Source organism: Protopterus annectens, chromosome 17.part0, assembly GCF_019279795.1.
Source record: "Protopterus annectens isolate FY-2018-M chromosome 17.part0, PAN1.0, whole genome shotgun sequence".
In the NCBI taxonomy this organism is placed as follows: Eukaryota; Metazoa; Chordata; order Ceratodontiformes; family Protopteridae; genus Protopterus; species Protopterus annectens.
This window is the reverse complement of record NC_056751.1, coordinates 625,239,255-625,263,897: the sequence shown is the minus strand read 5'-3', so window position 1 is coordinate 625,263,897 and position 24,643 is coordinate 625,239,255. Positions and strand designations below refer to the sequence as shown.

General features: G+C 38.4%; 1 protein-coding gene across 1 annotated transcript in view; it reads right to left on the bottom strand.

Moving 5' to 3' along the window:
- LOC122791269 overlaps positions 1-20,312 on the bottom strand; it is a 564,593-nt gene extending 544,281 nt beyond the window's left edge. Inside the window, exon 1 of the mRNA XM_044058939.1 lies at positions 20,074-20,312. Coding sequence (XP_043914874.1) covers positions 20,074-20,214 — 141 coding nt within the window. The 5' untranslated portion in view covers positions 20,215-20,312. The remainder of the gene's footprint in view (positions 1-20,073) is intronic.
- Positions 20,313-24,643: the final 4,331 nt, after the last annotated feature.

The following is a 24,643-nucleotide window of genomic DNA, read 5'->3' as shown; positions in this document are numbered from 1 at the left end:
ATGGTAGTTCTGGCTAGTGGTGTGAGGAAGGGTTTGATTCTATAAACGGATCCTAGTTTTCGGTTGACTGATTTTATAGTAGTATCAGGGGCGTCTCGCATCGGACTGCCGGTCTGCAGCCCCCACAACTTAATAGTACACAATAAAATAAAAAGAAACCAAAAAAAAAATTTTAAATTTCGCGGACTTCGCGCATGCGCACTGCTGCCGAGACAGTCTAGTGCATGGAGCATGCACACGGCAGTCCTGATTGAGAATCATGGACAGGAGCGCTCCCACAAGTCTATGCAGTTTTAAACTGCATAGACTGCCTGGGAACTCGCTGGGGAAACGCTGTTGGGTCGGACTGCCATGTCGGCAGTCGGGATCGGATTGGAGTTCGCTGCAGGGGAGGATCTCGCGACGGGCAAGGTAAGGATCTGGATTGGAGTAGGGTTTGCGACGGGCAGGGTCGGATTTGCGCGGGATTTCCTTACTGGATGTATGGTAGCTGCAGTCTCGTCGGGATCTACATACTGGATGGTGTTATGGACAGGGACTTACTACAGGACCAGGTAAGTGTGTGTTTTAGCATTTACTACAGGAGAGTGTGTTTTAGCATTTACTACAGGAGAGTGTGTTGTAGCATTTACTACAGGAGAGTGTGTTTTAGCATTTACTACAGGAGAGAGAGAGTGTGTGTGTGTGTGTAAATGCCTCAGGTTGGACGTACTGGTGATTAGACTCATGGTGGTGTGGTAGGGAATACCTCAGGCTTGAACCCTGTACCTTGTATACAGGTGTTATACAACCTGAATTCCCTACCCACCACCATTTGTAAAAAAAATTGCAGATTTTTGCCTCATATTTGATCTGATATATTCCACATAATATCTGTGTTTTTAAAAATTGAAATGTTTGAAATTTGATGGTGCAGTGGTAGCATTGATGCCTCATAGCTATAGGTTCTTGGGTTTGGTTCTTGGCTGGGGTGCCTTCTTTGTGGGGGGGGTCTGTATCTTCTCCCTGTGTTTGTGTGGGTTTGCTTTTGTGTCCTCCCATGTTACAAAGACATGTCTGCATTATTTCTTCCTGGGCCTCTGCTGAGAATTGTTTTTTTGTTCCAAGCCAAACTGTCCTGATTAACAAATGTTACATAAAATTGACAGGCATTTGAATTTCAGACTTCAGGTTTCTGAATGTTTAATTCCTTGCATATTTGATGGTGCAGTGGTAGTATTGTTGCCTCACAGCTATAGGTTTTCTGGTTTGGTTTTTGGCTGGGGTGCCTTCTGTGTGGAATCTGCATCTCCTCCCTGTGTTTGTGTGGATTTGCTCTGGTGCCCTGTCATTTTACAAAGACGTGTCTGCAGTATTAATCCCTGGGTCTCTGAAAATTGTTTTTGTTCTGTCAGCAGTAAAATTGACAGGCATTTGAATTTCAGACTTAATGTTCTTCAGAATACATAGTAACACAACCTTTTTTTTCTAGCAATTTTCTATTGTTTATAAGATGAATATTTTACATTTGTCCCTATTTTTGGGACTGTATTCCCCATTATTGGCTTCGGCCCAGGTTTTTGTGCTAAGGTTGACCGCTATGGCAAGAACTGAATTCACTGAATATGTTTGAGGGCTGTATTCCCTCATTACTGGGTTTGTCCAGGTGTTTTGTACTAAGAGGTTGACAGCTATGGTGAGAACTGAATTCACTAAATGATAGCCATTTAAGTTTCAGTCTTCCTCTCTTTTACAAAGCAGCTGATGTGGCGTAGTGGTATGTTACTCTGACTGTTTTGCTCAGGGACTTTGGCAGTAAAATGTATGGTGGTAACACAACATTTTATTCTAGCAACTTTCCAAGATTATATAAGCAATGTTTAATGTGTCCCTGGTTTTTGGGCTTTTGACCCACCCCAATAAATTTTGGCTTTTTCCAGTTTTCTTGTGCTGTGAAGTTGAGATGCAGTTGAGTATTGAGTAGATTTTACAAGGAGCTGAGAGCTGCAGGGGAACAGAAGTTTAGTGCTTTGCCTTGTTAATACTATAGCACAACAGGTTGTATACTTGCTTTTGATGCAGAAGGCTGTGGGTTCTACTCCCACAAGGGGTGGATGCTGCCGTACTGAGAATGTTCTCCTTGGTGAAGATACTAACTATGAGTCTGTTATCAGTTTGCCATCCATTTCCTCTTGCAATATTGTTACTAGCTTATCATATTTTAATGTAATATAGGCAATTTATTCCTGAGGGCAACAGACACTTTATTTTTCGATGAAGCCATGAAATATAAAGGTGATTGCTAGCAGCAACCTCTTCATTAGTTACAGATTTCTTTTAATGTGGAATTATTTAGATGACTTTACTTCAGAGATTGTGCATATTTACTGATAATGGACTGTAGAATTGTGCATATTTACTGATAAAGGTGGACTGTAGAATTGTGCATATTTACTGATAATGGTGGACTGTAGAATTGTGTATATTTACTAATGGTGGACTGTGGAAGTCTGAGTAGACTTTTTTATGATAAATGTTCTCAACTGGGCAGTTTTGCCATTATGGGTGCATGCTTTGTTTCATTGCTTACTGGAAAAATGTTCAAAACAAATTTAAAACACCCTCTAACAACTGTACTGTATTGTACAAGGAATATAATTTTAGTACAATGAGGAAGGTGTATCAAAGAGCACATGTATGTTTCATATGCGAGGGGCCTATGATTTGAAACAGCCCAAAATTAATTGTTGTCTGCCACTGGCAAAATGTATTTTCTTTGAATGTGGGTTTCAATGCTGTTTCAATGAATGTGAGTTTCAAGGGCAGAGAAGTTTTAATGCTAAGTTTTCATTGTGAGACTGCATTGCTTTGTTTAGCAGATGACTTAGTGTTTGTGCTGTAAAATACAAAATAAAACTTTCAAATGAAGTCCAACTCATCATAGAAGTAAAGCAGTATGCACATTAGTGTTTATGGTAAATGGAGTGAAATAGCCAAGTAATGGTTCATTGGAAAGGCTGCAGAGGCTCCATTCAACCATGATTTTGTCAGGGCCAGGGGGGAAGGGCAGCAAACTCAGACAGGCCCAGCTGAACTATACCTCCCAACTGTCCAGATTTTCAAAGAATGAATAGATTTTTGCTTCTTATTTTTGGTTTGTTCTTCATAAAACTACTAGTTTTCTGGCAAATCATTTAGGAATTAAGTCACTAAATAATGATACACTGAGTTTCAGACTTCATAACCTTCAGAAAATGTATGTTAAAGTAAGAGCTGTTCTATCAACTGTCTCAATTTATACAAGAGCAATTTTAGTACTGTTTATATGTGCCCCCAATATATTTGGCCTTGTTCAGATTTACTGCATTAACAGGTTGAGAGGTACATGCAAATAAATTGCTTTATAGAATTAGGCACAGCCAACCTCTCAACTGTCCCCGATTTTTGGCTCAAAATGTTGCTCTTCCCCCTAATAATCCCTCCGCAAAATAGCAATTTTGGAAGAAAACATGGAGGGTTTACAATTAAGAAATAACTGTGTAATAATCAAAGTTATAGATTACTTAGTTGAAATGCATGTAGATTCTTTTATTTTGTCAGCTGCTCAAGGTAGCAGTACTAATATTAAAGTGTCCCTTCCTTGGCAGGTTCCCAGCTGTATTGTCTATTTTATATTTTTGCATTACATTTTTGGTCCATTTTTCATAAAATTGTGTGTTTTGGCAAATTAGTGACAAATCACTAAAGACTGAAGTTAGAAAATGACAGACATTTGAGTTTCAGATTTTATACCCTTCAGAAAATTCATACTAATGCAAGACCTGTTCTATTATCTTTCTAAGTTTATTAGAGCAGTATTTAAAAATTGGCCTTATTTTTGGGCCTTTGTCCCACTTCTGTGTATGGCTTTGTCCAGATTTCTTGCTCTTGAGGTTGAGAGGTATGACAAATGTGTCAAGGCCATCACAGTCAGCCAGAGACATTTCAAATTGTGACGTACTTGTTGCACCCCACTCCCCATGTAGTGACTCTGGATGTGTCCAAGCAAGGCAAGGAGAAGTTGTTCACCTTGGATGGGGAGGACACACTGCATAAGTACTACAGTGGCTTTTCATCTGTCCTTGATTTTGCAGAATGGTCTGGTTTCTGCCATATTTTTGTACTGTTGATTTATGCTTATTACTCAGATTTATGCTTATTACTCAAAGTGCCTGTTGCTCTGTGTTTAAGTAGCAATGCTTTAACGACCATAAGGTAAGCTTGTCTGAGATCGTAAGATGCAAGTAAGCTTTAATAAGCATACTGTTAAAGAATTGCCAACATTGAAAGCCTTTCTGTTGTTGCCATGCAGAGAATACTTGACTAGATAATGTATAAGCCTTGGGTATTAAAGGACAGGATTCCATTATTTTAAAAAGCTCATTACACTTGTTGGAGACTTCCAGTCATCTCTACAGACTTTACCCGTAAACTAAACAGAATGCCAATCATGTGTGGTCCATAACCTGTACAGTAATCCTTTAAGCAATGTATCTTGAGCTTGTTTCTTGTTTGCTTTTCATTTTATACTATGATCATGTATTCCCATAGTTGTCAGGCAGCAGGTCTTTTGGATAAGAAACATTTTTACAAGTGGGGGCATCACAGAGATTTCTACTTTCAGCATGTTACTTGGTACTTTAATAAAGCTGAATATATTATAATTAGAACTACAGTGCAAGGAAAAGTGGTTTGAGTTGAGTGCTTCTGGTTTTTCTTATACTTGATTTTGACTGGCATTCCAGTAATGTATTTAAAAAGTAATTTATTTTTTCATGCCTCACAACCTTTTGTTTCCATCTAGATATTAAGTAAGCTGTCATGCAGCCAATGCATTGAAATATTTTTATTCTTCTACACTTATTTTTGTCTTGATTGGACTTTCATAATGATGGTTTGCCACCCAGGGCAGCGTATTTAATTAAAGTTAGTTTTTGTGGTTTTGTGCATAGCTCCTCCCCTTTCCAGTTGACCACACCCCTTCCCCTTGACCCCACCCATTCAGCTGTCTCCTGCAGCCCCCCTGTGATTTGAAGTCACCAGCCGCCACTGAGTAGTATTAATATGATCATCATAGCTAAGGCTGTGGTCTATTGTAATACCTAAGAGTCGGGTTGTAGTGTCTGGGGATATAGTCATTCTATTGTTAGAAGTTACTGTGAAGTGACATTGTGGAGACCTTTGGTTAGGAGTAAAGAGCAATAATTTAGTTTTTTTAGGGTTAAGGAGGAAGCAATGACTCATGAACCAATTTTCAACAGTATGAAATACAGTTTGGGTGAGGGTCTGGAGTGAGGAAGCAGAGTTGGCAGAGCATATTAAAGTTGAATCATCTGCATATTGTATGCAGGTGGCTTGTGGAATTTTAGAGTTAAGATCATTAATAAAGATTGAAAAGAGAAGAGGGCCTAATATGGAGCCTTGGGGCACTCTAATGTTGACAGGGAGGGGTGTGGATAAATTATTATCCCAGAGAACAGCTTGATGTCTGTTATCTAAGTATGATTTAAACCAAAGTATTGCCTGTGGGTCAAGAGATAGGGATTTTAGTACATCAATAAGTAGGTGATGGTTAACCATGTCAAAGGCTTTTGACAGGTCAATAAACAGTGCAGATGAAAGAGAGTTATTATTACAATGCTTGTTAATACAGTCAGAAAAGGATAGTAAGGCAGTGGTTGTACTATGGTGAGGTCTAAAGCCATGCTGACAGTTAGCAAGTAAGTTATTAGAGAGAAGGTGGGTGAGTAGCTGTCGGTGGATACATTTTTCCATTATTTTTGCTATTGGAGAGAGTAAGGCTATTGGTCGGAAGTTAGTAATCTCTGTAGGGGAACCACCCTTGTGCAGAGGGATGATGTGTGAAACTTTCCAGATGGTGGGGATTGTTCCTTCAGTAATTGTTCTATTTATAAGGATGGATATAGGATAGGCAATGGCTTTAGATGCAATTTGTAGGTATTCACCTGGTAGATGGTCAGCTGAAGGGGTACAAGGTTTGAGTTTTTGCAGAGAGCAGATGAGGGATGTTGGTACTGGTTGCAGATGAAATGAAGGAGCTGGGCTATTTATACTTATTGATAGGTTAGTGCTAACAGGGGGTAGTGTATTTGCTAGAGTTTGAATAGCTTCAGTGAAGTAGTTGTTGAAGGCATCAGCAATGTGTTTAGGGTTATCCTGGGTTATACCTGATAGGGTGGGAGTTTTGGAGTGCCCTGGATGAAGCAGTTTGTTAATGCCTGACCAGAACTTTTGTGATTTATGCTGGTGGGTTTGTTGTAGGTGGAGGTAGTAGTTTTTTTTTGTCTAGCAGAATTTCTTTTTTAGTGGGATTTCATAGCTGCTTAAAGTGAAGATGGTCTGCTGGGTTTTTTGACGCTCTCCATTTGGCCCATATTTTATTACGTAGGAGAATTTTCTTTTCTCTTGTTTCTTTGGTGAGCCATGGAGCAGTTTTGGTTCGTATTCTGGTAGAGCGAGAGGGGGCATGGCAATCAAGGATTTGTAGGAATTTTGTATTGAAGTAAGATACTGCTTCTTCTAGCTGAAGATGATGAAGTGGTGACCAGTCACATGCATTAAGTTCATTTAGGAAGTTTTCTTGATTAAAATGTTTTTGTGAGCATGAGGTTTTGAAAAGATTTGGATTGGGACTATGGAATTTTTGTTTAACTATAAATGTAAGAGAGTGGTCAACTAATGTCGTCTGGAAGGGTACCTGGTATATAAGTATCGGGGTGACTATTTATAAGGATCAAGTCTAGGGTGCTTTCTTTATTACTTGGTTTATGGATTCTAGTAGAGAATACTTGACACTTGATACCATACACTTCCCAGCTCCTTCAAAAATACACTACATGCTCATGCATTACACACCCTGCTATTACATAATTCACAGCTTTAGCCTCCAGCCAGCCCTAAACGCATGCACACACACACACACACACACACACACACACACACACACACACACACACACACACACACACACACACACACACACCTAAAGCCTCTGCAGACACACACAAACACTGTCATGCATATAGACACACCCCCTACCACTACTACCTCTCTACTAACCTCCCTGACACTTACGTGTAGTGTGGTCTTTCCCCATTCAGGGTAAAGGCTGAATGCAGCTTTTTGACTGTGTTAATTAACATGGCTGGCTGTGTTAATTTATGTAGCTCAGCAATTGTATGAATTGCTGGGCTACATACTAATATCTTTTGGCTTTTCTCGGTTAGGGGTCACAACAGCGGAACTCCGGTGGATTTTTACGGTGCTGAGGTGCCAGCCCAATGCCCCAACCTTCAAAGAAGGCACACACATTCATGGACATACCTACCTGCATGTCTTTTTAAACGTTACTCGACCACGGGGAAGATATGCAGACTCCACACAGAAGGTGCTCCAGCCGAGAACTGAACCGGAGAACCTCTTGCTGTGAGGCAACAATGCTAACCGTTGCACCACCATGGCCTTATAATTGTTGGGCTACATAAATTGCACGATTTGCTAGGCTGCATAATCCCTTATCACAGGCATTTCCAGCGGAGTGCATGCGACTCATTGTCATATTTCACTCCCCAGGAATGCTCATTAACATTATAGAAAGTCATGAGGACAGCCTACTGTGGTCATTCTACAAACCATGCAGAATTATCATGATAGGGCTATCAATGAATCAGAAAGGACTGCTGCCAGTGGAAAAATTGCAGCATTAGGGTTTACTACTGGTGGTAGCCCTTTCTGAATCCCATGGCTGGTCAACAAAGAATGAATGAATTCATGAATGAATGAATAAATGCTCAGAGCTTTAGTAGTTTTTACATTTTTTCTCAGAAATTTCTCAGTGCTTAGAAAAATGATTTTACATCATAACTGTGAAATCAATTTTTAAGACCATGAATTGCATATTACAGTTCTAGACATGGTCCATTAGATGACATGTTGGAAATCTAGAGTCAAAATAATAGAACAATGACATGAAAATCTAGGAACCGCCACAAAAGTAAAAATGTGAAAATAAGTCTTAACTCATTCTGTGTCAAACTCTGAAGACTGCAAGAACTGTTTGGACTAAGAAAGGTAATAGCACTACTGCAGTTTTCAAAAGTATGGTGATGGGGTGTTGATCGTTGGCCCACAGTAGGTTAGACTAGGTGATCTGGTATATGGGATTATTTTTCTTACTGCAGTGAGGCTGAGGCTTTCAGACTTTAAGACTAGTTATCTCTAGTTTTCCTTTGCATAAAAGTAACAAGACTTTCATTCATACAGTGTAGTAAAGACCAAGATGTTTGCTACACTGGATGAGCAACAGTGTCACTACATTTAACTGTAACTAGGACTAGTGACTGCAGTTGAAGACCTTTTCTTACTTTTTGGTCCCCAACTTTGTGTATAATTTCAGTGCATCAACTAGGTCACTTGGGGGCGAGCTGACTGTGCTCCAAACTGACCCACACATAGTTGGACAGCAAAGTGGTTGAGAGATAGAACCCATGTAGTGAGGGTAGCAGGTGCATCCTCAGCAAACATGAAGATGACAACTGGTGTTCTTCAGGGCTCTGTACTTGGAACTCTACTAGTCAACATATACTTCACAGATCTCCAAATTACAAATGGGGATCTCTGGCTAATTATGTTTTGCAGACAACTGCAATCTTGGTGTCATCCTTAACGTTCCCTCTGAAATGCAGAAGTCATGTCTGGATTCACACATGTCAACAAGTGGTGCTTAAAAAGTGCAATATCTTTGCATTTGGTAAACAGTCCTTTCATCCATCTTATGGTATGCACCTTGGAACATGTATAGATAATCCCCCTACCTTTCATCCTTGAACATGGATAGATAATTCTCTTACCTTTGATCCTTGAACATGGGCAGATAACTGTCTTGCGTTTGATCATCATGTTGCAACAGCTGTTAGGAAATCTTTTTTATCCGGTACACTTACCTTTCAACCTCTTAGCACAAGAAATCTGGACAAAGCCTAAAGTAATGGGGGGCAAAGGGACAAAAATAGGGACATATTTTTAAATATTCCTGTTGTAAACTTAGAAAGTTGTTAGAATAACAGGATTGGTTTCAGCATGCATTTTCTGAAGGGTATGAAACTCAAATGTATGTCATTTAGTGACATCAAGCCTCAGTGATCTGCCTGAAAAACCACAAATGTTATGAGAAACAGACCAAAAATAGGAGGCAAAAATCTGGACAGTTGAGAGGTATGCGTGCAGCTGCTGACTGCAAAGGGTATTTCATCTAGAGCCAAGAAAGTTCTTATTCCACAAAGTTTGTTAGCTACAAGGGTAGGGGCAACATCATTCCGTGAGTAGACTAAATGTTAAATTAAGTAAATAGCACTGGCAGAGATTATGAGCCAATTAACCTTGCATTTGATAAACAGATAAACCTGAAAATTGTATTTTCTGTGGTTTGAAGTAAGGAGGGGTTATGCCCTTACATTGGGGCAATAGTAGGAAAGGAGTATTCTAGTCCACGTATAAGAACATTGATAGCAATGGCCTGTTGTGCCTCTAGGGTAACTAAATTGTAAATGTGTATTCTCCTACTTATAAAGCGCAGGGCCACTGAATGCTAAAGTAGCTTGACTGTAGTAAGCCATAGCTGTTTTTCTATAAACTGAATTCAAATTAGGCTGTTCAGACACAACACGAGAATTTTAGTCATTTACTGCATAAACAGCCAGGATGTTATCAGAAATGAAGTGATTCAAGTATGCTAAAATGTACTAGTCATACTCCCTTAATGTGTAGGTCACTGTAAAGCAATTGTGTTTTCAAATGTAGGTCACAGTGGAAGGAAAAATACCTTTCTTTGTTGAATTCTCATGACTGTAGAATAAAATAATATGTGTTTACAACTACAGTAATGTCCATAATTATCTGTAGGCCAGAAAAATAAATTTTTACTGTAAACCATTAAGGAAAAATAAAAAAACACTTCCTGGACACATTGTTCAGCACAAGCTATATTTTTACCATCAACAAATGCCTGAAAACACTTATTTTTTGTCCACTGGTTTTCTGGCAGGTTAATAAAACATTTATTTTATTTATATATACACTTGTTTTCTGGCATGTTAATAACCCGTATCAAGTTTACTAATCCTGCAGTAAATGGATCAGAGCCAGGAACTCTGTGTAGCATGCTAAGATTTTATTTTCCTTCCAAAATTTCCCTCGTTGGTGTCTGTTCAATACTTTTACCTTGCCTGTCTTACCTAAGTTAATAATTTTATCATGAAAAAAGACCCCCACTCTTCTATACTACCAATGCACTGGCATTCAAAGCAAAGCTCCTCATTTGCACTCTCCAAGAAAAATCTTGATGATTGGATGAGAAATAGGAAATTCACCCCGGGGATCACCTCTGTGGCTCTGCTCGACAGTGGCACAGGAAAATCATTTTCTTGGGTGGCAAAAGCCAGGGTACCTTTTTGGCTGGGCTTGTATAGGCCCCAGGGCCGATAGCCTAGTACCTACCTATGAACCTATGAACCTAATATAAAGACTGCAGTGAAATGCTGTGGGAAATAATTGTTCAAAAAGAGCATACATATTTGAGCAACTTTAAAAGACTTGCTCAAGTCTCTTTGTCTTATGTTATGATGTTATGTACTAAATATATATATATATATATATATACATACACACAGATGTGTATGTTATAATATATATATATATATATATATATATATATATATATATATATATATGTATATACATACACACAGATGTGTATGTGTGTATATATATATATATATATATATATATATATATATATATATATATATATATATATATATATATATATATATACTTCAAATCATCAAAGTACAGAAATGTTGAATGCTTAAACCACTGTTTTACAGAGGGCAAGCCTCCTTGCACCCCACATCCCCTACTAATTAAAGTAAATAGTGTGGGAAGAAATAGCCAGGGAATTGTTATGGCTAGGCTTGTATAGGCCCTAGGCAGAGAGCCTAGTACCAACCTATGAACCTATATATAACCACGACAAAGCTCTACAGTGGGGAAAAGGGTAAATTCCCCAGTCCCCACTGTTCACAATCTCATACGGATTTAATGCCAGCAGAAGTGAAAACTTTATCTGAAGTTTCAGTTTATGGGGTGTTAGTAGCTATGGGACTATGTAATACAAGATAAACCAAGGCATACGTGATATTTTCAAAATTTGTGTTGTTTAGTACTTTGTTGGTTGTGTTACACAGCCATACTGCATTTGCTTGTGCTGAGCTGCAGTGACTGTTGTGGGAACAACACACGTTTGATATCAGGTTGCTAAACTGAAGTCTTACATCTGTATGAGAAATGTGTAACTAAATCAGACAGATTTATCAAGGACTTCATAAACAAGCTTTTACAAATGAATGTATTTATTTATAATTGTTTCACATTTCAGTTTAAATATCCAACCTGCACATAACAGCGGTTAGAATGAATGTCAGCTGGAATTATGTAGACAGACTGGCACCTTTTTCCCCCTGACAGCAAATAACTATGAAAATGTTTCACTAAAAGACCTTTGGTAAAACTCGGAGTAAATCTTTTTTTGCAAGAGGGTAAGTCCCCCTTGCACCTTCCATGTGGGGGGATACCCTCACACCCCAGAACTTAAACATAACCTATTCCAAGGTTGCACAATAGTGGAGAAGGGGGAATTCTCCCCTGAAATGGCAGTCAACCAAAACTAGTGCTAGTGACAGGCTGCCGGTCACTTTATATTCCTAAGGTCAGACTCCACCACTAGTTACTGTGTTGCAGCTTCTGTGTACCTCTCCAAGTAAGAATGTACCTGTTAATATACAAGGATTAAAGGTTACTGGTTAAGAATCAGTACTGTAATTTTCTTTTCAGGTGGTACAATCCCAAGATTCAGTGATGCTAAACCTTTGACTGTATGCACAGCTTTTTTTATTGCTCATTTCTCATTGTTCCTATCACAGTCTGCAACTGTGAGGGTGAACACCATGCAAACACTATAACCAAAGATATTGTCTTATTTCCCTTCCCTGTCTGTGGTATGTATCCATATCATTTTAAGCAGTGGGTCCATTTTATGCCAATATGCAGAGGTTTGCATTGGTACTTCATTGATGCTCTTCACATTTACTCTGATCGCAGCACTGAAGACATTTTATTTAACTGGAAATGTTGCTGATGAAATTTGTGACACGACCAATCTTCTTAAACAAATCTGTCTACGCAGACCAGCAAGACAGAGTATCAGTGAAATGATGAAAGTCTACAGAACAAAGAGTGAAAATAGACTACGAAATGCCAATGGGAATGCGCACAAAAAGGTAACAGTTCTTATCTGGTGGCTAAGGTGACCCTAAACACGGACAGAGACTGAGAGAGAGGCACTGGGCAAAAAGCCTGGATCCTACCCAATTCAGCTTCATGAAGGACAGGCAGATCATGCCTGTTTAAATCTGGTGGATTTCTTTCAAAATGTGACCAAGGTCATTGACTAGGCCAAATTTGTGCACACAGCATACCTCAACCTGGCAAAGGCTTTAGAGACAATCCCACATTCAGGCATTACTGATAAACATAGCAAACTGAATGTAAGCCCCTTTCTTGTAAGATGGGTTGCCAACTGGCTCACAAACCAGACACACACTATCAAAGTGGGTGATGCCACATCAATCAGCAGACCTGTTACCAGTGGTATGCCACAGTGGTCAGTGCTGGGCCCCCTATTGTTTGGTATATACTTCTCAGACGTTCAGCTCAAAACTAAGGGGTCGTGGCTGACCAAGTTTGCAGACTACTGCAAACTAGGTGCAGTCATTGAATCCCCAAATGATGTCAGTATACTCAAGGAGAGTCTCATGCAAACCAATGACTGATGTATTAGTCACAGTCTCAAACTGAATTACAAAGAAATGCATTATCATTCCCTTCAGCACAAACAATGTCCCCTCATATTGTCAAATCAATAACAATACCCCAAGTACCCATGAAGTGTTAGGGGACCTGGGATCACAGGTTGACATGTGACCCTACTACAGTAGACACATGGTGGTTGAAGTTACAAAAGCTTTCTATGTAGCACACTTGATGGGTAAAGGTGTCACCTTGAGAGCAAAAGACATTATAACACCACTATACTCGGCACTTATCCAGACCATAATTGAGTATAACACCCTATTTGGCATGTACCATACTAAGCACCTGCAGCAATTGGAGAGACCTCAGTGGTTTCTAACAAAGATCAAGGTGCTCCAGCATGTGCCTTACACAGACTGACTAAAGTCCTTCTCATTATACTCCGTATCATGTAGACTTCTTAGGGGAGACTTTTATGCCTGGCCTACAGATCAGTCCAAGATCCAAACCTAATGAACTTGCAGCATATCCATAAATCAAATGAGACTAGGGCTACCAGTTCCAAGGACCTAAATATGGCCTGTGACTTAAACAGGACATTCTAGAGGGACAGATTTATCTCCCAGCTACCAATTCTTGTGAAACAGAGCACCTCTAGGGCACTGTTCAAGAAGTGCCTGAACGAGTGGATTGGGCACTGTGAATTCTTACTGGAGATGGAACCCACAACCCTTCTAGACATGGTCAGTCTTCTACGGTATTACATTGGGATGAAACGGCTCAGCTTAAAGTGACCACCGAGTCAATAGCCTAGTAATCTACTAGTATCCTAACATTTTTTCAGAAATAATGTGAAACATGGAGGAGTTAGGACATGTCTTTATATGCAAAGATGGCAGAAAAGCCTGAAAATACTATGGGTGTGGTTGAATTAATGAGTAAGTTGCTCACTTCTACATTTATATAAGAGCAGTCAGACAGGTTGTCAGTATGTAATATTACAGCATGCATGGCAGAGAAATAAAGATGTGACTAGGTAAGATGGAAGAATGGAACCCAATAGTCGTTATGGCGAGAATGTGTTGGCTCTAGATAACCTGCTTCTCAGATTACTAAACATTTCCAGTAGGACAATGTTTATCCCCTTCAGTCTCATAGTAACTTAAGAAAGTTGCATAAAGTTGTTAGTGGTGACATCATATGGGCAGTCTCCTATCTTATGATTAGATGCATAGCATAAAACAATGCAAATAGTTGTATGTACATGACAATATGTTTATTTCAAGATTTTTATTATATTTGCTTTTGTAGGACTACAGGTTCAAGAACATACTGACTATTCTTCAATATGATAGCGCTACTAAAGACTTCAAATTGTCTAAAAAACAATGCGGGTGAGCTAGTTCATGAAGTTCTTAGCTGTGGGATTTCTATGTTTGTTAACAAATTCCCAAGTACTTCCACATGAATGAGAAAAAAATCCATCCTGCCACATACTTAGTTCATTTTAAAAGGTGCAATTACATTGTTTTCAATACATTAACAATATTTATTTTTGCAAGTGGGGGCTGGCATGCCCCCTTAACCCCCCTATTAGGGAGGGATTTAAGGGGGACACCAGTTTCAGTTACAAACAAAACTACTTTACTGTAACAGAAAAAAAACTACAGTCAAGCATAAAGTTTTTTTTAATTACAGCATTGTAATCACTGATAGTGCTACATGGTAGCCATTCCAAATAAGAACCTCTGAGCATTGTAATCACTGATAGTGCTTCATGGTAGCCATTCCAAATAAGAACCTCTGAGCATTGTAATCACTGATATTGCCCCATGGTAGTTATTCCAAATAAGAACCTGTAAGCATTGTAATCAATGATATTGCTGCATGGTAGCTATTCCAAACAAGAACCTGTGAGCATTGTAATCACTGATAGTGCTACATGGTATCCATTCCAAACAAGAACCTGTGAGCATTGTAATCACTGATAGTGCTATATGGTATCCATTCCAAACAAGAACCTCTGAGCATTGTAATCACTGATAGTGCTACATGGTAGATATTCCAAATAAGAACATGTGAGCATTGTAATCACTGATAATGCTACATGATAGCTATTCCAAATAAGAACCTGTGAGCATTGTAATCACTGATAGTAATACATGGTATCCTTTCCAAACAAGAACCTCTGAGCATTGTAATCACTGATAATGCTACATGGTAGCCATTCCAAATAAGAACATCTGAGCATTGTAATCACTGATAGTGCTACATGGTAGCCATTCCAAATAAGAACATCTGAGCATTGTAATCACTGATAGTGCTACATGGTAGCTATTCCAAATAAGAACCTGTGAGCATTGTAATCACTGATAGTAATACATGGTATCCTTTCCAAACAAGAACCTGTGAGCATTGTAATCACTGATAGTGCTACATGGTATCCATTCCAAACAAGAACCTGTGAGCATTGTAATCACTGGTAGTGCTACATGGTATCCATTCCAAACAAGAACCTCTGAGCATTGTAATCACTGATAATGCTACATGGTTGCTATTCCGAATAAGAACCTGTGAGCATTGTAATCACTGATGATCATGGTATCCATTCCAAACAAGAACCTCTGAGCATTGTAATCACTGATAATGCTACATGGTAGCTATTCCAAATAAGAACCTCTGAGCATTGTAATCACTGATAGTGCTACATGGTAGCTATTACAAATAAGTACATCTGAGCATTGTAATCACTGATAGTGCTACATGGTATCCATTCCAAACAAGAACCTGTGAGCATTGTAATCACTGATAGTGCTACATGGTAGCCATTCCAAATAAGAACATCTGAGCATTGTAATCACTGATAGTGCTACATGGTATCCATTCCAAACAAGAACCTGTGAGCATTGTAATCACTGGTAGTGCTACATGGTATCCATTCCAAACAAGAACCTCTGAGCATTGTAATCACTGATAATGCTACATGGTTGCTATTCCGAATAAGAACCTGTGAGCATTGTAATCACTGATAGTCTACATGGTATCCATTCCAAACAAGAACCTCTGAGCATTGTAATCACTGATAATGCTACATGGTAGCTATTCCAAATAAGAACCTCTGAGCATTGTAATCACTGATAGTGCTACATGGTCTGAGCATTGTAATGCTACATGGTATCCATTCCAAACAAGAACCTGTGAGCATTGTAATCACTGATAGTGCTACATGGTAGCCATTCCAAATAAGAACATCTGAGCATTGTAATCACTGATAGTGCTACATGGTATCCATTCCAAACAAGAACCTCTGAGCATTGTAATCACTGATAGTGCTACATGGTAGCTATTCCAAATAAGAACATGTGAGCATTGTAATCACTGATAGTGCTACATGGTAGCTATTCTAAATAAGAACCTCTGAGCATTGTAATCACTGATAGTAATACATGGTATCCTTTCCAAACAAGAACCTGTGAGCATTGTAATCACTGATAGTGCTACATGGTATCCATTCCAAACAAGAACCTGTGAGCATTGCAATCACTGATAGTACTACATGGTAGCCATTCCAAATAAGAACATCTGAGCATTGTAATCACTGATAATGCTACATGGTAGCTATTCCAAATAAGAACATCTGAGCATTGTAATCACTGATAGTGCTACATGGTATCCATTCCAAACAAGAACCTCTGAGCATTGTAATCACTGATAGTACTACATGGTAGCCATTCCAAATAAGAACATCTGAGCATTGTAATCACTGATAGTGCTACATGGTAGCCATTCCAAATAAGAACATGTGAGCATTGTAATCACTGATAGTGCTACATGGTAGCTATTCCAAATAAGAACCTCTGAGCATTGTAATCACTGATAGTGCTACATGGTATCCATTCCAAACAAGAACCTGTGAGCATTGTAATCACTGATAGTGCTATATGGTATCCATTCCAAACAAGAACCTGTGAGCATTGTAATCACTGATAGTGCTACATGGTATCCATTCCAAACAAGAACCTGTGAGCATTGTAATCACTGGTAGTGCTACATGGTAGTCATTCCAAACACGAACCTGTCCAAACAGCACTCTGTGTAATTCTCAGACATTACTTAGAGGCGGGACATAGGTATAACAAACACTGCTGGTTGTAGTATTGGGTAAAGCGGCTAAAAACCCCCCACAAATTTAATAACAATTGGAAGTTGGTCATGCTAGTTCCTTTCCATAAAGACAGATCTTAGAAGAAACTAGGTAATTACAGACCTGTTAACTTATTTCAGTTTCACAGAAGACCTCAGAAAAGGTGATTAGGAATGGGCAGGCAGACAGGCGGGAGTATCTGAATTGCCTGAATGCTAATACTGGTGTTATTGGTCAGTAGCACGAGTTTCACATAGTACAGGTCTGACAGTCCAGCCTGATTCCAGTGTTTCAGTGGTCACCACTGAGGGACAGGCAGTGTCATTAAAACTCTCTGGCAAATAATGCCCCCAGGTAGTAACCTATTGCAGTCTTTTAGTTCAGTACATCCTTCTGTGATTATCCTGTACTGACCCACATTCAGTACATCCTTCCGTGGTTATACTATACTGACCCACATTCAGTACATCCTTCTGTGGTTATACTATACTGACCCACATTCAGTACATTCTTCTGTGGTTATACTGTACTGACTCACATTCAGTACATCCTTCTGTGGTTATACTATACTGATCCACATTCAGTACATCTTTCTGTGGTTATACTGTACTGAGCCACATTCAGTACATCCTTCTGTGGTTATACTGTACCGACCCACATTCAGTACATCCTTCTGTGGTTATACTATACTAACCTGTATTTTCAGCTACACATTCAACAACATCATAATGAAACCCTGCAGGTGGCATCGGCTATTCATGAAGCCACTACTGGGCTCAAATGCAACTTGACAGAGTTGGATATAAGAATTAAAATAATGTTTGTAAACCTTAGCTCTGTTTTCTGAAATGGTTTCTATTTAAAGAACAACCAAAATAAGACTACATATCTGCTTCCTGTTTTAATTTCTGTTATCCAATTGTGCAGTTCAGATTAGGGATCACAGAAGATTCATAGCAAGTCTATAATTCCACTTTGTTGCCTGAGTAACTTCTGTAAAATTATATTCTATAAGATTCACATCCCGAGCACCATATGGAGGATGCTACTAGGAGGGGTGCCTTCCTTTGGAAGACATGTTCAACTGAGGTCCATCTATCTAAGCTGGTGGTAACTGAAGAGGGGCTTTTATAAAAAATACTCACTAATTCAGTCCATAAAACACAAATGCATATGGCAAAAAAAGAACAGATAGTCAACCACTCATAGATTTGCACTAGTTTTCTTAATTATAAAACAATTATCTTCAAATAAATTCAAACATTTTATCCTATTTCTTATTACAAAGACCAGCATCACATCTGCCTATGTGTCCCATAATATATCCAAAATCCCCTAAGTCTCCCCATGTTCTCCTTCATACAACCCTTCTTCATATTTATATCTTAATAAGTATCCATTACCTACTACACTGAGTAACACTGTCATCCTATTCAGAGATTCCCACGTTTGGAGTACTGCAGCAACTCGTTTTTAAAATTGGAACCACATAATCATTAACAGTGATACACGGTAGGCGGTGGTGGGTGCATAGCTGAATGAGCAATATCGCATAGAGACTCAGTTTGAGTCAAACAACCTTCATTTGCAATCTGGGTGACTATGAATAAGTCATCCACCCAAATATTTTCTGTCCCCTCAGAAAGCAAACAGATCTATAAAATGGATGTTTAGTGTTAAATTCAAACTAAATACATTTAGCACATGTACCCACCGGGTAGTATGGTCACCATGCCATTCCTTGGTCTTCTTTTCAAACTGCAGTTGGGGGCTCTACAGGTTAGAAGCAGTTATGAGTTTCTTCCTAGAGCTGTGGTTTGTCACACACTCATAAAACAGAACATGGTGTTAATGGTCTGTGTTATTATACTGCTCCTGGTGTGACAGTCTCATATCAGTGACAACCTACACAATGTACTACATGCCCTTCAATCTCAGCATGCCCTTAAGATTAAGTAGGGTAAGACATTTAACACTGCCTTTGAAACAAAAACAAAAAAAAATTAAGACTTGTCTGCTGCACAGTTTTGCCTCTCTCTCTCCCCACAACATTAAAATCAGTATTTAGTTTTCAGCCTAATCACAGCATTTTAGCATTGGTTTTAATGAATGACACTTTAAAGAACAATTTAGGCAAGCAAATGAAATGTTCAAATTAGTGAGAGGAAAGTGTTAAGGCACCATCTATTCACATAGCCATGTGCAGACCCTTATGGCTATTTTTTCTTTCCGCCCCCCTTACCAGCCAGGTGCTTGACCTGTTTTACTAAATCACCAATGAAGTATAAAGAACAAAATTAAAATACGTACACAGGCCATGGAAATAACTGCATCTGTAAAGATACATTATTAGACAAAATGCTTCCTACCAGAGTAGTTGCTGCAAATTAAAGTTGGTATTTAACCAGTGTATGTTGCAACATGTGCACACAATTTATTTCTATGCTAGTCTATCAGTGGCAAACATAGCACCAGTGAGCGTACTGTTTAGTCAAAAAGGCTGTATGTACTAATAAGGCAGACTAAGAATGCCTTATGAACCTCAGTAATTAGGATCCATCATAAAGTTACCCTCACTTGTAAACCTACCATATAAACAAATCATGCTTTGTCGAGACTAAAAGAAGTCATCCAGCTTACAAAAGTAAACAAGGCAATGTATCTCCATCAGGCAGGTAGCTCCTCTGAGACTGAACACTCTTCTATTTCCTTTGTAACTGACTTGCCTTATATTTGTAGCATGTACCATTCATATACAGTAGCCAAGAAAATTAAGTGGCAGCACCTTACAAGCCTCAAATCTTAATAACACATAATTAATAAGCCATTTAGGTTCATCCTGTCTCAGTAATATATGAACTGCTTCTTCTTTTCCAAAATATTACTGGTGTCACCCTGTCTCTCACTGTCTATCAATTTCTGTCTTTTCCACGTCTACCTGAAACACTTTACCAGCTACTGTAACTCATGTACGTTTGTTAAAGAATCTCTTTTACATTTGATAAATAAAATGACTTGCATACCTTGTCACCTTGAATAGATGGTTGCAGGTTAAAAGACGATCCGATGTAGGAAAAATCGGTCAAGTAGCTGTGAAGTAGCGAGAAAAACAGCAAAAAAGAAAGCATTCTCTGCATAATCCCCATCACTTCAGTGGCTACCATGAAATAAGAGAAAACACTCAGAAGTTATTCCAGGAAGTTAGCTAAAATAAAAATGTAGTAAAGGTGAAGCAGACAGACAAGAAAAAGGAGCCAGGCTAGCAGACAAAGAAATACATGGTATCAAACCGAAAACTTGGCGAACATTACTTGTATCTTTCTGAAGGGCTGGTAAATCCTGTTATACAAATGAAAGAATTTGTTTTTCAGACACAGAAGTGAACCAAAGTACACAGAGCAAAGCAAGATGCTGCTTCTTGTACATTTCAAGAGACTGGATCCAGGCCAAATGTAACCAGTGCATGTCATTTTATGGTAAGGAGAGAAAAGGCAGACAGCCTGTACTGCAGATTAATCAATGTCAGGAACATTGTTTAACTTCAGAAAAGGCACTGTCCTTTTCTGTAGAGTCTCATAGCAAAAAACTCCTAGTGCTGTATGGGTGGCCTGGAACGTGGCATTCAATAGCCAAATACATGGCCATGCAGTTCTACAGTCTGCAATATATTTACACATACATGTTGTATTTCACTGAAGAAAGTTTAATCAGTGCTTGTGATTTTATAAAGCATTTAGGAAAGAACTGTTACTTATCCCCTTAGATGAACATAGACATACATCTTTTAGTATTAAGCTGTTAACACACAGTGCTCACAGAATAATATTTGGCTATTGTGACTACATTCTTTATAAATTTACTTGTCTTAATCATAGTGAGTTATAAATAATAAATATGTTTAAAAACAAGGCAAGAAAACTAAAATAATGCAGGAAAAGGTGAAAGGTGACAGAAGGAAAAGTAGGCAGAAACAAACCATTGACATTTGTGGAACAGAGGCCATGTTACATATAGGATAAGGTGCACTTTATACTTATTCCTCGAGAAAGTAATGTCCCTGAACTCTTCCTAGTGACAACCCCCTCACACATCATACCTCTCAACCTGCAGATATTAAAAATAAATACAAAAGCCCTTGAAAAGTAAACACAACCAGTCAAAAATCTGGACATCTAATTATAGAATTTCAATACCAAATTGCATATAATGCTTCCCACTTCCAGGAGGAATATGGGATACTACTCTGAAACACATGTTTAAAAACAGAGAGAGACAAAAATATAAGCATGTTATCAAAGAGACACTGTAATACTTGTAAACTTTCTGCACTGAGCTGCATTGCAAAATTCCACGACATGACGTCATTAAATTTTGCTTTTGAAAACTGGAGGTGGAATATGTATCTCCACTTTTTTTAAATTATTGTTGCCAAGATTATGATGGTGATGTAGTGTGGTTTTCTATGTACCAGACAGCTTCAAAAATTAGCTGTGATGAGGGAGATTCAGAAAATTATGTGAAGGGGTAATTCAATCCAGAAAATAGGGACATGTAATAGGTACATCATGTGCAGTGGTAAATCAGGCTTGAAAAATACATAAGTTACTCCAAAACATGGACAGTTGAGAGGTCCCCCCCAACAAACGCATGCAAACAAACAATGTAAATGCCTCTCTAGTGAGCTGTTTTGAGGATAGCAGCTAGAACAGCCCTTCAAAACAGTGGGACAAAGTTAACCACCAATTAGTAGTGCAGAAGACTAGTTAAGCAGTTAGTGCACAGGACTAATCTAGCAATTAGTGCAGACATCTAAAGGTCTGACTTGTTAATGAGCTGCTTCCTGTGCCAAGGGTACAGGGTTTGAATCTTTACACCTTCGTCTGCCTACTGTGTAGCTTTGAACAATCAATTAACTAGACAGCACTTTGGGGCAATTGAGAATTTGGGCTACACTACTGAACGGTTGCTACTTATCAGTCATATAAAGATACCTGCATGTCTCCAAAACCTGAATTAAATTGCATAGTCCATATCATCCTACTGCAGTCTGCCCTAGTAGCCAAGATAAAACTGCAATGGTTTTATGCATATTCTTATCTGTCAGTGTAACTGTTAATCACATCCAGCAGTAGTAGGACCAAATGGACTATGCTTTCTGAAAAATTAATTTATTTTGCTACTAATAGGTCTAAAAAGCCCCGGCGGACTGCTCTTATCCTGGAACACCTCAAGAGTCTAGGTCAGTTAAAAAAAAAAAAAAAAGGAGTTTAGGTCAATTGGCTGAATACAAACAGCTAAAAGTGATAGCAAATGACAAAATTAGTAAATTTGACCACAACAATCCTGTTTACCCTGCACTTTAAGACTTAATATAGTAAATATTAGTATGATGACTATCTTACTCTCCATACAGATGTATTGCAGGGACTGCAAAAAGCTGAGCTAAGACTTCTGAAAACATAGGGTGATGCCTGTTAACAGTCTAATTCAGTTAAAAAGCTGAAGCTAATAGTTATGTTTACCTGGCTACTCTGATTTGAGAATAATGCATGTAGTTGTATTTTTAAAAGCCTTTAAACTATTATATTTGATTACATTCTTCAGAAAACAGCCCAATAAACTACTCTTTGAAACAGTGACCATTATTTTCACCAAGAATTGCATTTTTTACATTTGATTCATTTCATTATTTTTTGGGATGACATTTGTTCAGTTTTTATATGTTGTACATTCAACAGTCAGTATCTTTGAAGCTGCAATTAAGCCTGTCAGTAAACAGAAGTCCTAGATGCAATGGTTTGAATTATATCTTACCATAAGTGGCCTTGTGGGCAAGCCAGTGAAAGTCGAATGTGCCATGTTTCTTCATATCGCAGGTGAGGAAGTCATCAAGATATTTTATACTTTCTTAACTCTGAAACAAGAGGACAGAAATAGTTTGACATTAATGAAAAGTAAATTATAGGCACACTGTGAGGCCAGAAAAGAGTCTTCTTATTTCGGCTTTTCCCAGTTAGGGGTCACTGTGAAACACTTGTTTCTCACCAGAAATTAAGGGATCCAAGAGAACATTGGTATGCGTAAGGTACACAGCTGTGAGTTTAGGCAACTGTGTGTCTCCTTAGTTAGAATAGTAAATATTATAGAAATGACTATATAAAAGGCAAATTGCTGAAATTACCTTATTTGACACTAGTAAAAGCCATAGATGTCTGTTGTGTCACTGAATAGTTGAATATGCATTTAATAACTAAGGACACACCAGTGTGTGTAAGACTGGCAATGTGTGAGAAAAAAGAAACTGAAGTCTAGAAGCTTTAAACAATAACACAAATGAAACTGAAAGAAAGCTTATGGTTATCTAGTCCATCAAACAAAATGGCATGTAGTAACAGAGAAACATGCCACATAGTATCAAAACAAGCAGAAAGGAACCACATCAAGTACAGAAGCTGTAATTACAAGGCATGAAAAGGAGAAATGCAAAACAAAACATTAAGCCTGCAGAATGTGTGATGTATTTGGCCATTTTGCAAATGTGTCTTAAATATAAGAAGCTGTAAAGGACACAAATGGAGACACTTACTGTGAATTCCAGATGTGTTTGCAACTGTGAGAAAAACAACCTGACCCAATAAATACCTGTCAAAGACTATAGTGCCATTGTTGATGAATCCTTAATCAGATGCTGTGAAATCTGCAGATCACGTATCTACGACATTACTTACCAGTAAAGCCATCTACAGAAACATTATCTGCTACCCCCAAAAATGCTGCTAAACCAACTGGGATTTAACTGAAAAAGGTTAAGTACTACTATGCTCAGCATGGTAGACTCATCAAGAAACCACTGCAAAATCAAAACTGTACGTAGTGTTATTAAAATTCATTTTTTTCTGACGTTTCAGTCCTGTGCTCACTTGATATAATGTAATGCTAATTTTATGGAAACTCTGTATAATTTTATATAAAAATACAGTAACAGAGGGGTGTATTATTTCTACCTAAAGAGGAAGTCACATAGCTGGTACTAAAAACAGTATACCTTTAAGGGTTAGAGTAATATTGGGTGTGTCGTTTGACAAGGAGGGATTCACATCTTGTGAGTAATGATTTAGTGAAGAAGCAGCCGCGTGTCTCTGTACCTCATGATTTATAAGCCTTGCATGCCTTGGTCTGATACAGTAATTAATACTTTCATTCTTACAGATCTGATGAGGGATATGATTAACACACAAAAAAACAATCATTACCAGAGCAAAACAGACACCCATATACCACCACCAGAAAAACACTAGTACTGTTAGTGGTTATTAAGGGCCATAACTCTCAACTGTCCAAATTTCTGCGGAATGTCCAGGTTTTTGCCTCATATTTTTGGTCTATTTTTCATAAAATGTGTGGTTTCTGGTAAATTACTGATGATTGAAGTCAATAAATAATAGCAGACATGTCAGTTTCAGATCTGATATCCTGCATAAAATGCATGCTAATGCAAAACTTGTTATTCTAAAAGCAATATTTAAAATCTGTCCCTGATTTTTAGCTTTTGTCCCCCCCATTATTTTTGGCTATATCCATATTTATTGTGCT